General features: G+C 48.5%; 1 protein-coding gene across 1 annotated transcript; it reads left to right on the top strand.

Moving 5' to 3' along the window:
* Positions 1 to 10,691: 10,691 nt before the first annotated feature.
* On the top strand, positions 10,692 to 12,980 carry LOC309825794 (protein S100-A15A-like; the record flags this gene model as incomplete). The annotated part of the gene is given in 3 exon segments (XM_082659502.1): positions 10,692 to 10,841; positions 12,705 to 12,752; positions 12,756 to 12,980. Coding segments are annotated over 3 exon segments (423 nt in total).
* Between the last annotated feature and the right edge of the window lie 1,038 nt (positions 12,981 to 14,018).

Below are 14,018 nucleotides of genomic sequence, written 5' to 3' on the forward strand. Positions count from 1 at the left end.
CTACAATTGGGCTTAAGTGGGAATGAAGTCTCAGTTCCCCTGCTCAAAGTGTCTTGTGTATTCTGCTTGGGAGTCTTTTCAGCAGGGATGAGAATGGATTAAATGAGTGAATCAGGGAGGAGTGGTGCTGGGAAGGTGGACATAATGGGGACAGGGACGTCAGTGTGCTGAGAGGGCCCGACCAGGGTTCATGGTGGGGCCGGGCCAGGGACGCCAATGCCTGAATCAGCTCCCACACTCCATGGGAGGAAGTCTTAAGGGGAGCAGGAGAAGAGATAAGAGTCCCCAGTGAGTCAGCAGAACAGTTCCCCAGAAGCCCACAAGCCTCAGCCTGAATCCAGGCTCCTGTTTCCGGCACTTGGACAAGTCTTTCTGCTGCAGGTTGGGACACAGCAGAACCCAGGGTCTGGCCGCCAAGCCCTGAGCACACTGTTTTGCACGGAGGAAGGAGGAAGGTCATGAAGACTTATGGGAGGTCAGCGTCAAGGGGCCGGAAGGGAACTTGGCCCAAGCCCCTACCTGCAGGCTCATTTCATGGTGGCCACCACCACTGGACCTAGACAGTCAGGCACCTGGGGGGCTGTAAAGGGAATTCAAAAGGGAGGAAGTGAGGTCAGGACTCAGGGTTCTGACCCCCAGTGTCCCCTCAGCAACAAGTTACAGGGCTGAGCCCACTGCCCTCTCTGGCTTCCCTCGTCTGTCACTGTGGGTCATGACACCCGTCTCCCTCCCAGGATCCACTGAGGACCTGGTGTGAAGATGGCACTGAAGGACCCTGTTTCTTTCCCCTGGACTGTTCCCAGAGGGCATGCTCTGAGGTTTAGTTGAAGGATTAACAGAAGGGTTTTAAAAAATATATATTTATTTATTTGGCTGCGACGGGTCTTAGTTGCGGCACTTGGGATCTTTAGTAGCGGTATACAGGCTCCTAGTTCCCTGAACTGGGATCAAACTGGGGCCCCTGCATTGGGAGGGCGGAGTCTTAGCCACTGGACAATGAGGGGAGTCCCTAACAGAAGGTTTTTTCTTTACATCTTTATTGGAGTATAATTGCTTTACAATTGTGTGTTAGTTTCTGCTTTATAACAAAGTGAATCAGTTATACATATGTTCCCATATCTCTTCCCTCTTGCGTCTCCCTCCCTCCCACCCTCCCTATACCACCCCTCCAGGCGGTCACAAAGCACCGAGCCCGATATCCCTGTGCCATGCGGCTGCTTCCCACTAGCTATCTACCTTACATTTGTTAGTGTATATATGTCCATGCCTCTCTCTCGCCCTGTCACAGCTCACCCTTCCCCCTCCCCATATCCTCAAGTCCGTTCTCCAGCAGGTCTGTGTCTTTATTCCTGTCTTACCCCTAGGTTCTTCATGACATTTTTTTTTCTTAAATTCCATATATATGTGTTAGCATACGGTATTTGCCTTTTTCTTTCTGACTTACTTCACTGTGTATGACAGACTCCAGGTCTATCCACCTCATCACAAATAGCTCAATTTCGTTTCTTTTTATGGCTGAGTAATATTCCATTGTATACATGTGCCACATCTTCTTTACCCATTCATCTGATGATGGGTACTTAGGTTGTTTCCATCTCCGGGCTATTGTAAATAGAGCTGCAATGAACATTTTGGTACATGACTCTTTTTGAATTTTGGTTTTCTCAGGGTATATGCCCAGTAGTGGGATTGCTGGGTCATATGGTAGTTCTATTTGTAGTTTTTTAAGGAACCTCCATACTGTTCTCCATAGTGGCAGTACCAATTCACATTCCCACCAGCAGTGCAAGAGTGTTCCCTTTTCTCCACACCCTCTCCAGCATTTATTGTTTCTAGATTTTTTGATGATGGCCATTCTGACTGGTGTGAGATGATATCTCATTGTAGTTTTGATTTGCATTTCTCTAATGATTAATGATGTTGAACATTCTTTCATGTGTTTGTTGGCAGTCAGTATATCTTCTTTGGAGAAATGTCTATTTAGGTCTTCTGCCCATTTTTGGATTGGGTTGTTTGTTTTTTTGTTATTGAGCTGCATGAGCTGCTTGTAAAAATTAATCCTTTGTCAGTAGCTTCATTTGCAAATATTTTCTCCCATTCTGAGGGTTGTCTTTTGGTCTTGTTTATGGTTTCCATTGCTGTGCAAAAGTTTTTAAGTTTCATTAGGTCCCATTTGTTTATTTTTGTTTTTATTTCCATTTCTCTAGGAGGTGGGTCAAAAAGGATCTTGCTGTGATTTATGTCATAGAGTGTTCTGCCTATGTTTTCCTCTAAGAGTTTGATAGTTTCTGGACTTACATTTAGGTCTTTAATCCATTTTGAGCTTATTTTTGTGTATGGTGTTAGGGAGTGATCTAATCTCATACTTTTACATGTATCTGTCCAGTTTTCCCAGCACCACTTATTGAAGAGGCTGTCCTTTCTCCACTGTACATTCCTGCCTCCTTTATCAAAGAAGAGGTGACCATATGTGTGTGGGTTTATCTCTGGGCTTTCTATCCTGTTCCATTGATCTATCTTTCTGTTTTTGTGCCAATACCATACTGTCTTGATTACTGTAGTTTTGTAGTATAGTCTGAAGTCAGGGAGTCTGATTCCTCCAGCTCCGTTTTTCATTCTCAGGATTGCTTTGGCTATTTGGGGTCTCCTGTGTTTCCATACAAATTGTGAAATCTTTGGTTCTAGTTCTGTGAAAAATGCCAGAGGTAGTTTGATAGGGATTGCATTGAATCTGTAGATTGCTTTGGGTAGTAGAGTCATTTTCACAATGTTGATTCTTCCAATCCAAGAACATGGTATATCTCCCCATCTATTTGTGTCATCTTTAATTTCTTTCATCAGTGTCTTATAATTTTCTGCATACAGGTCTTTTGTTTACTTAGGTAGGTTTATTCCTAGATATTTTATTCTTTTTGTTGCAATGGTAAATGGGAGTGTTTTCTTGATTTCACTTTCAGATTTTTCATCATTAGTGTATAGGAATGCCAGAGATCTCTGTGCATTAATTTTGTATCCTGCTACTTTATCAACTTCATTGAGTAGCTCTAGTAGTTTTCTGGTAGCAGCTTTAGGATTCTCTATGTATAGTATCATGTCATCTGCAAACAGTGACAGCTTTACTTCTTCTTTTCCGATTTGGATTCCTTTTATTTCCTTTTCTTCTCTGATTGCTGTGGCTAAAACTTCCAAAACTATGTTGAATAAGAGTGGTGAGAGTGGGCAACCTTGTCTTGTTCCTGATCTTCGTGGAAATGCTTTCAGTATTTCACCATTGAGAGTGATGTTGGCTGTGTGGGTTTGTCATATATGGCCTTTATTATGTTGAGGAAAGTTCCTTCTATGCCTACTTTCTGCAGGGTTTTTATCATAAATGGGTGTTGAATTTTGTCAAAAGCTTTCTCTGCATGTATGGAGATGATCATATGTTTTTTCTCCTTCAATTTTTTAATATGGTGTATCACGTTGATTGATTTGCATATATTGAAGAATCCTTGCATTCCTAGAATAAACCCCACTTGATCATGGTGTGTGATCCTCTTAATGTGCCGTTGGATTCTGTTTGCTAGTATTTTGTTGAGGATTTTTGCAACTATGTTCATCAGTGATATTGGCCTGTAGTTTTCTTTCTTTGTGACATCCTTGTCTGGTTTTGGTTTAAAGGTGACGGTGCCCCCGTAGAATGAATTTGGGAGTGTTCCTCCCTCTGCTATATTTTGTAAGAGTTTGAGAATGATAGGTGTTAGCTCTTCTCTAAATATTTGATAGAATTCGCCTGTGAAGCCTTCTGGTCCTGGGCTTTTGTTTGTTGGAAGATTTTTAATCACAGTTTCAATTTCAGTGCTTGTGATTGGTCTGTTCATATTTTCTATTTCTTCCTGATTCAGTCTTGGCAGGTTGTGCATTTGTAAGAATTTGACCATTTCTTCCAGATTGTCCATTTTATTGACATAGAGTTGCTTGTAGTAATCTCTCATGATCTTTTGTATTTCTGCAGTGTCAGTTGTTTCTTCTCCTTTTTCATTTCTAATTCTATTGATTTGAGTCTTCTCCCTGTTTTTTCTTGATGAGTCTGGCTAATGGTTTATCTGTTTTTTTTTATCTTCTCAAAGAACCAGCTTTTAGTTTTATTGATCTTTGCTATCATTTCCTTCATTTCTTTTTCATTTATTTCTGATCTGATTTTTATGATTTCCTTCCTTCTGCTAACTTTGGGGTTTTTTTGTTCTTCTTTGTCTAATTGCTTTAGGTGCAAGGTTAGGTTATTTATTCGAGATGTTTCCTGTTTCTTAAGGTGGGCTTGTATTGCTATAAACTTCCTTCTTAGCACTGCTTTTGCTGCATCCCATAGGTTTTGGGTCGTCGTGTCTCCATTGTCATTTGTTTCTAGGTATATTTTTATTTCCTCTTTGATTTCTTCAGTGATCACTTCATTATTAAGTAGTGTATTGTTTAGCCTCCATGTGTTTGTATTTTTTACAGATCTTTTCCTGTAATTGATATCTAGTCTCATAGCGTTGTGGTCGGAAAAGATAGTTGATACAATTTCAATTTTCTTAAATTTATCAAGGCTTGATTTGTGACCCAAGATATGATCTATCCTGGAGAATCTTCCTTGAGCACTTGAGAAAAATGTGTATTCTGTTGTTTTTGGATGGAATGTCCTATAAATATCAATTAAGTACATCTTGCTTAATGTATCACTTAAAACTTGTGTTCCCTTATTTATTTTCATTTTGGATGATCTGTCCATTGGTGAAAGTGGGGTGTTAAATTCCCCTACTATGAATGTGTTACTGTTGATTTCTCCTTTTATGGCTGTGAGTATTTGCCTTATGTATTGAGGTGCTCCTATGTTGGGTGCATAAATACTTACAATTTTTATATCTTCTTCTTGGATTGATCCCTTGATCATTATGTAGTGTCCTTCTTTGTCTCTTGTAGTAGTCTTTATTTTAAAGTCTATTTTGTCTGATATGAGAATTGCTACTCCAGCTTTCTTTTGGTTTCCATTTGCGTGAAATATCTTTTTCCATCCGCTTAGTTTCAGTCTGTATGTGTCTCTAGGTCTGAAGTGGGTCTCTTGTAGACAGCATATATATGAGTCTTGTTTTTGTATCCATTCAGCCAATCTGTGTCTTTTGGTGGGAGCATTTAGTCCATTTACATTTAAGGTAATTATCGATATGTATGTTCCTATTCCCATTTTCTAAATTGTTTTGGGTTCGTTATTGTAGGTCTTTTCCTTCTCTTGTGTTTCTTGCCTAGAGAAGATCCATTTGCATTTGTTGTAAAGCTGGTTTGGTGGTGCTGAACTCTCAGCATTTGCTTCTCTGTAAAGGTTTTAATTTCTCCATCAAATCTGAATGAGATCCTTGCTGGGTAGAGTAATCTTGGTTGCAGGTTTTTCTCTTTCATCACTTTAAATATGTCCTGCCACTCCCTTCTGGCTTGCAGAGTTTCTGCTGAAATATCAGCTGTTAACCTTATGGGGATTCCCTTGTTTGTTATTTGTTGTTTTTCCCTTGCTGTTTTAATATTTTTTCTTTGTGTTTAATTTTTGACAGTTTGATTAATATGTGTCTTGGTGTATTTCTCCTTGGATTTATCCTTATGGGACTCTCTGTGCTTCCTGGACTTGATTAACCATTTCCTTTCCCATATTAGGGAAGTTTTCAACTATAATCTCTTCAAATATTTTCTCAGTCCCTTCCTTTTTCTCTTCTTCTGAAACCCCTATAATTCGAATGTTGGTGCGTTTAATGTTGTCCCAGAGGTCTCTGAGACTGTCCTCAGTTCTTTTCATTCTTTTTTCTTTATTCTGCTCTGCAGTAGTTATTTCCACTATTTCATCTTCCAGGTCACATATCCGTTCTTCTGCCTCAGTTATTCTGCTATTGATCCCATCTAGAGTATTTTTCATTTCATTTATTGTGTTGTTCATTGTTGTTTGTTTCATCTTTAGTTCTTCTAGGTCCTTGTTAGCTGTTTCTTGCATTTTGTCTATTCTATTTCTAAGATTTTGGATCATCTTTACTATCATTATTCTGAATTCTTTTTTAGGTAGACTGCCTATTTCCTATTCATTTGTTATGTCTGGTGGGTTTTTATCTTGCTCCTTCATCTGCTGTGTGTTTTTCTGTCTTCTCATTTTGCTTATCTTACTGTGTTTGGGGTCTCCTTTTTGCAGGCTGCAGGTTCGTAGTTCCCGTTGTTTTTGGTGTCTGTCTCCAGTGGCTAAATTTGGTTCAGTGGGTTGTGTAGGCTTCCTGGTGGAGGGGACTAGTGGCTGTGTTCTGGTGGATGAGGCTGGATCTTGTCTTTCTGGTGGGCAGGTCCACGTCTGGTGGTGTGTTGGGGTGTCTGTGGCCTTATTATGATTTTAGGCAGCGTCTCTGCTAATGGGTGGGGATGTGTTCCTGTTTTGCTAGTTGTTTGGCATAGGGTGGGCAGCACTGTAGCTTGCTGGTCTGGTCGTTGAGTGAAGCTGGGTGCTGGTGTTGAGATGGAGATCTCTGGGAGATTTTTGCCGTTTGATATTATGTGGAGCTAGGAGGTCTCTTGTGGACCAGTGTCCCTAAGTTGGCTCTCCCACCTCAGAGGCACAGCACTGACTCCTGGCTGCAGCAGCAAGAGCCTTTCATCCACATGGCTCAGAATAAAAGGGAGAAAATGTAGAGAGAAAGAATTAGTAGAAGTAGGAAGAAAGAAAAAAGGAAGGAAGGAAGGAAGAAAGACAGAAAGAAAGAAGGAAAGAAGGAAAGAAAGAAAGAAAGGAGGGAGGGAGGGAGGGACAGTGGGAGGAAGGAAGGAAGGAAGGAGGGAAGGAAGGAAAAAAGAAAGAAAGAAGATAAAGTAAAATAAAATAAAGTAAAATAGGGCTTCCCTGGTGGCGCAGTGGTTGAGAGTCCACCTGCCGATGCAGGGGACACAGGTTCGTGCCCCGGTCCGGGAAGATCCCACATGCCGTGGAGCAGCTGGGCCTGTGAGCCATTGCTGCTGAGCCTGAGCGTCCGGAGCCTGTGCTCTGCAATGGGAGAGGCCACAACAGTGAGAGGCCCACGTACCACACACACACACAAAAAAGTAAAATATAATAAAGTTATTAAATTAAAAAATAATTATTAAGAAAAAAATAAAAAAAAAGAAAAAAATGGACAGATAGAACCTTAGGACAAATGGTGGAAGAAAAGCTATACAGACAAAATCTCACACAGAAGCATACGCATACACACTCACAAAAAGAGGAAAAGGGGAAAAAATCATAAATCTTGCTCTCAAAGTCCACCTCCTCAATTTGGGATGATTCGTTGTCTATTCATGTATTCCACAGATGCAGGGTACATCAAGTTGATTGTGGAGCTTTAATCCGCTGCTTCTGAGGCTGCTGGGAGAGATTTCCCTTTCTCTTTTTTGTTCTCACAGCTCCCGGGGTTTAGCTTTGGATTTGGCCCTGCCTCTGCGTGTAGGTCGCCGAAGGGCGTCTCTTTTTTGCTCAGACAGGACGGGGTTAAAGGAGCCGCTGATTTGGGGGCTCTGGCTCACTCAGGCCGGGGGGAGGGAGGGGCACGGAGTGCAGGGCGAGCCTGCGGCGGCAGAGGCCGGCGTGACGTTGCACCAGCCTGAGGCTCGCCGTGCGTTCTCCCGGGGAAGTTGTCGCTGGATCCCGGGAACCTGGCAGTGGCGGGCTGCACAGGCTTCCCGGAAGGGAGGTGTGGATAGTGACCTGTGCTCGCACACAGGCTTCTTGGTGGCGGCAGCAGCAGCCTTAGCGTCTCCTGCCCGTCTCTGGGTTCCGCGCTTTTAGCCGCAGCTCACGCGCGTCTCTGGAGCTCCTTTAAGCAGCGCTCTTAATCCCCTCTCCTCGCGCACCAGGAAACAAAGAGGGAAGAAAAAGTCTCTTGCCTCTTCGGCAGTTCCAGACCTTTTCCCCGACTCCCTCCTGGCTAGCCGTGGTGCACTAACCCCTTCAGGCTGTGTTCACGCCGCCAACCCCAGTTCTCTCCTTGCGCTCAGACCAAAGCCCGAGTCTCAGCTCGCAGCCCCGCCCGCCCCGGCTGGTGAGCAGACAAGCCTCTCGGGCTGCGAGAGCTGGTCGGCACCGATCCTCTGTGCGGGAATCTCCCCGCTTTACCCTCCGCACCCCTGTTGCTGTGCTCTCCTCCGCGGCTCCGAAGCGCCCCAACCCCGCCACCTGCAGTCTCTGCCCGCGAAGGGGCTTCCTAGTGTGTGGAAACCTTTCCTCCTTCACAGCTCCCTCCCGCTGGTGCAGGTCCCGTCCCTATCCTTTTGTCTCTGTTTATTCTTCTTTCTTTTGCCTACTCAGGTACCTGGGCTCTTTCTTGCCTTTTGGGAGGTCTGAGGTCTTCTGCCAGCGTTCAGTAGGTGTTCTGTAGGAGTTGTTCCACGTGTAGATGTATTTCTGGTGTATCTGTGGGGAGGAAGGTGATCTCCGCGTCTTACTCTTCCGCCATCTTCCCCTCATCTCTCTATCAGCTACTTTCTATGCACAGGATAAAGTTGCAACTCTAGCTCGGCACACAGGGCCCTTTGCATTTTGTCTCCATCCCACCTCTCCAGCCCCGTTTCTTCCAGCTTGTCATGATGTACCCTGTGGACTTCATCCCCTAAGCAGGCCACTCTCTCTCATGCCTTTGTCCATGCTGTTTCCTCTGTCTGGAGTGCCTGGTCCTCCATGCGCCTCCTTGCAACCAAATTTTCAAGTGCCGTGACAAATAACATCACCCTAAGGAAATCTTCCTCACCTTTCCAGGCAGAAGGTGCTCCTTGGGTGCCCAGGGTACCCTGTTCATGCCACTAAATTAGTAGTGTTCACAGTGCTTCTTGCTGGTGTGTGACTCTGTCCCCTCCACGCATCCCCGTCCTGTGAGCTGGCCCCATGTCTTACTCTTATTGCCTAGAGAGGGCCAGGTGCTCGAGAAATATTTGTTGGATGAGTGAATGTGCTTCATGACTGTGGAGTCTGGGGGTTCGCTAATTGGGGGAAGACATCCCAGGAAGATGTATTTAAGTTGTGTGTCTGACTCCACCCAAGCCCTGGAGCTGGGATGATGAACTCTGAGGCACGAAGATGGATAACAAGATCTTCTGTGGTTCTGAGATGTTTCAGGCCAGGCGCTAAGGTCAGGTGGGTCCCTAAAACTGACTGAGTTAATTGTAGGAGGCAAGTGTCACGTGATGGCATCTCAGGGATGCAATTTAGACTCAGTCATGCTGCCAGGAACCTGCGGAGAGTCACAGCACTGGCTGCCATAATTGGAGGCACCGTGGATGGGCAGCATGCGGGACTGGGCGGTGGAGCCTGTGCTCCCACAACTGCCTCCTTCCTGAGCACAGGGGAATCTCTAGGATAAAACACAGATTGGGACGGTGGATTCGCAGCAGCCTCAGCCCAGCAGTGACTGAGGTCAGCACCCCGTCCAAGAGAGCTGTAGGGGTGGGCTGGGCTGTTTTGGGTCTGCACAGGTCCAGGAAAGCAGAGAGGGGCTGCTTACCCATTTTGGAGGATGTGTGCCGTGTAGATGGATGTCCCAACAGCATAACTGTGGCCCCGAAGGGGTTAAGGGCCCCAAATTATAAGCATGTCTTTGGGGTTGTTCCCAAAGGCATTGGTTGAATCTAGCTGGAGGTGGTCATTTGTGTGATTTGGGGAAATTTACTTAACCTCTCTGGATTTCATTTCCTCCTCAGGAAAATGAGGGAATGATGCCTCCCTTACAAGGTCATTGTGAGGATTACATGGGATGCTGTACATAAGGGGCTTCTCCCAGTGCCTGGCTGGCTCTGTAAGAGTTGGAACCAGTTGTCGTGAGTCTTATCTGCCCAGAATCCAAGGAGGACAGCTGACCCGACAGGATAGCCCTGCCTCCCGAAAACAGGGATCTCATCTCCAAAAGAAGTGGGGAGTGGGGGGTTGAGGGCACCTGTCCCTCACCTGTGCAGAACACCAGGATGGGGCTTCAGGGGGATGGGAGAGGCTGCAGTACCCCCGCCTGCCCCCGCCGCTGGGCACTGAACAGCGTCAGCGCACAGAAGCTATGGGAGGCCGCGGGGCCATGCAGATGGCACACAGACTCCTTCAGAGAGGGTCACGGCAGGGGTAGGAGAAAGATGGGGATCCCTGTGCAGTCTGTATTCAACCAAGAAAGGAAAACAACATTTGAGCAGGCCTGGTCTTTGGGATGGTGTAATTATTTCAATATTCTGTTTGTGGTACAAAATAGTCTATGGTAGTGGGGATCTTGCCTTCTCAAGAGGTTTAAAAATATTTCCACTGGAAAACACCATCTTGCTTCGAAGAGTCTAGTGTTTTCTCATTCTTGATTTCGGGGACTCCTAAGCTGAGGGCAGGGTTGGGGGGTGAAGAACACAGCTCCTGTCCCCTGGAAGACTCCCGTCTCAGGGAAGGGACAGAGCCCTGTCCTAAGAGTTCACAGCAAAGTTTCCTGCAGGGCAGGGACTCTGAGCCAAGTTTGCAAGGGATCAGATGGAGGGCAGGGAGGGCTCCTGAGACAGGTTGGGCAGAGGATTCTTGGAGGAAGTGCCCACCTGCTGTGGCCTGGCCTCAGTGTGGCCTGCTGTGCTGTGCTCTCTCCCAGATTCTCCACTGTCCCCTGCTGCTCCCCCACTGCATCTCCAGAGCTGCCCCTGTGCTGGGCCCAGGCCCAGCCACCATGACAGACACACCAGTGGAAGAATCCCTCTTCCAAATCATCCACTGCTACCACCAGTATGCGGCCTGGGAGGGGGACTTGGAGACCCTGTCCCTGGAGGAGTTGAAGGCCCTACTCATGGACAACGTGCCCCGCTTCATGGAGACCTTGGTGTGTGGGGTCTGAGGTCGGGTGGGGATGAAGTAGGGGGTTGGTTGTGGGGTTGGAAGTGAGTGGTGAGAGTGCAGGTACAGCTGTCTCCCAAGAGCATTTCCGCCTAGGGGAGGGGGCTTGAGGGAGGGTGGAGGGCAGGATCTGCGGTGGGGGGAACATGGCCCAGCCCAGCCTTATTTTCTGTCTTTGCCTGTCCTGAAACTTCCTGCCTGAAACTTAGTCCTAACCCCAAACCTGTTTATTCTTCTGCCTGACCTGCTTCTGGCGAGAACGGGTCCTAAATCTTCCCTCTGCCCACAGGCCAGTTCAATCAGCGCCTGGCCCCAGGACTGCCCTTCTCCTGGGGTTTGCACAAGCCGCTCCCCGCTTCCCCCCGGAACCTAGGCTGGGCTCAATCACCCTCTGCAGGCCGGTGCATCTCCTCTGTCATCAGGCCCAGCCCCATGATTACTGGGCTCCTTGGGGACTGCAAGCCCGGTGGAGTGTCTGTGGGGTGCTGTCCTCGGCCCTCGGTGCCCAGCCCCGGCGGGGTCTCTGGACTGTTATGTCCAGAGGACTTCAGGTCGTGCCCGACTCAAGGCCCTGCATTCCAGGAGAGGCACCTCCTCTGGTCACTTCTTGTGTCCCCTGACTGCCTTTGGAACACCTCAGAGGAGACAGACTTGCCCCCAGTTTATTGGAGTGTAGCCATGAGGATCACTAAGGCAGGGGCTAGGGTGACTTTTTAGTCCCTGTTTCTAGGGAGACCTTTTTCTTTCCAGGGCCAGTTGTTTATGTCGTGGGGCTGGGCAAGGACCCTCAGACCCTGCACTCGGGGGCTCACAGAGCAGACATAGCAGCCTGGGCAGGGGGCTGAGATGAGGGAAGCCGGGGTGAGCCTGCCCAAGGCCGTAGGCCTCCAGTTTCCCGGGTCAACCAGCTTTGCAGAGGAGATAAGATTATAAGAAGTAGATGGTGGGGCAGTGGGGGAGTTGGAGGGGGAGACCTGCCATGAGGATGAAGGTCGCCCCCAGGCCCACAGCTGCTTACGGCTGCAGCGACGTCCTTCCTGGAAGCTTTCTGAGAACGTCACGCCGGCTTCCCCATGCCCATCAGCCAAAGCCTGTTGAAAGCTGCCTCACCCACACTGCCGAGCGCTCCACCTTGTCCTCACCTGCCCTCTGACCCCTGGCTGTCCCTTCCACTTCAAATGCTCCTTTCCTCCCTACACCATCCCCAGTTCTCAGCCCTGAGGGCCACCTCCTCTGGGACATCCTGGCCAGCTCCGGGGCCCACGGCTCTGGCCTTTCCCTTGATCTACCCCTTCCATAGGTGACATGGGCCCAGTGTCATAAACAGTTCCTGGGCCGCTGCCACAGCATGCAGACATGTGACCCCGCCTGGTGCTGGCCCTGAAGCAGTGCTGGAGACGCAGACACGAGGGGCGGTGGGCTCTGCCCTGGGAGCTCCCAGTGTGGAGGAGGTGGGCACAGCTCTCCACCCCGAAGCCCCTGGGCTGGGCTGTCCCTGCAGGGGAGACAGGCTTAAACAGCCTCTGATGGTGGACGAATGTGGATTGTGTTGTGGGGTGTGCAGTCAGCCAGCAAATGGAGCCCTGCCCACACCCTCTGTCTCCCATGCAGCCCCAGGTCCAGTTAGCTGAGGTGCCCACCATGCCGCTGCCTCTTTGGCCGGATTCTGCCGCATAGGCTGTCCTGGCCACTGACTGTTTGAGTGAGGAGCTATGTCCTGCAAGCCCCCTCCAGGCAGGGCCAGGCCACAGTCCCCCACCCTGTCCTCCCACCGGCAGGCAGCGGAGGGCCTGGCCATTGCTGCGGGGCGATGCCTGGGTGCGTGGTTGACCCTCTGTCCACCCCTCAGGGCTGGAAGGAGCCGTACTCCACCATGGAGTTGTTCCGGGTGGCAGACTAGAACAAGGACAACCAGATCTGCTTTGAGGAGTTCCTCTACCGCTTGGGCAAGCTGCTGAAGGACTACCATCCGCAGTTGCACCAGCAGCTGTGTGCCAGGCACAGCGCCCAACAGACTCTATCAAGGGGAGCACAGACAGCCTCCCCACAGGGGCCAGCTGGGGAGCAGGCGCGACCTGGCTACGGGCAGCTGAAGGGACAGCTCTGCCGTGTGTGTCTGTGGTAAGGACAGCTGTGAGGGAAGAGAATAAAGCAACATCGTAAACATTTCGGGATGTTGTTGAGTTCCTGGTTCTGGGCATCTGCTCCAGGTCCAGAAAGAGGAGGTTTGGTCCTACTTTGAGGATCATCCGTTTTGGGTGAGAGACAGCCCCTGCCCCCGGGAGCCCCTGTCTGAGCAGAGAGACAGAGCCCCTGCCCTCAGCTTTCAGTCTGAGAGCAAGTAGTCTCTTCTCTTGGGGAGCTGGGTCCTTGACAAGGAAGCCAGGCCTCACCAGTGATGTTCTGATCAGTCATTTACTACACACACATGACTGAATACAAGTTAGGAGGGCAGAAGTTCTTCCAACTTCAAAAGAGAGTCCCAACAAAGGTGCAGCAGTCTGGGCCTGGGAAGGGGCCGGGACAGGGAGGGGAAGATGACACTGGTAACTGACATCGGGTGGTAGGTCTGGGCCAGTCTGGGAGGGAAGATTGTGAGGTGGATTTTTCCCACTATGAGTTAGAGATGGGGTCAAGGGCAAAGCCAGCAATGCAGCCTTTCAAAGGGAAGAGTGGAGTGGGACGTGGGTGACTGTCAATCAGGGAAGGCTTCCTGGAGAAGAGGAGGGTTTGGTGTGGTTTTTACTAAGGAAAAAATGATGAGGGATGCGGGCGTTTTTCTGAATCTGGGCTATTTGTGACTCCCTGATCCCTCCCTGCTGAGATCTGCCCCTGCCCTGTTTCTGCGTTGTTTGTTTTTGTCTCTCCCTGGGAGCCCACGAATCTGATGCAGAGTCTCTTGGGGAGGTCTCCTCTGCCTTTAAGCCCTGCTGGGTCCTTCTTGGCAGGTTTATTCTCTGAGGATGGTCTGAGGACCCACGTCCTGAGCGCATTGTGATAGAAACGATGAGTTTTAGAAGAATAATGGGTAATCATCTGTGTTGCTCCCCTGTGTAGATGGTTGGGGGTGTCATCTAAGGGACTTGGTTTGGTTCCCTTTGCCAACTGGGTCTGTGAACCAAACATGGGGCGCAGTGCTCTGCAGGCCGAGCCAGGGACCTTT

Source organism: Grampus griseus, assembly GCF_964374135.1.
Source record: "Grampus griseus genome assembly, chromosome: 1".
Lineage (NCBI taxonomy): Eukaryota > Metazoa > Chordata > Mammalia > Artiodactyla > Delphinidae > Grampus > Grampus griseus.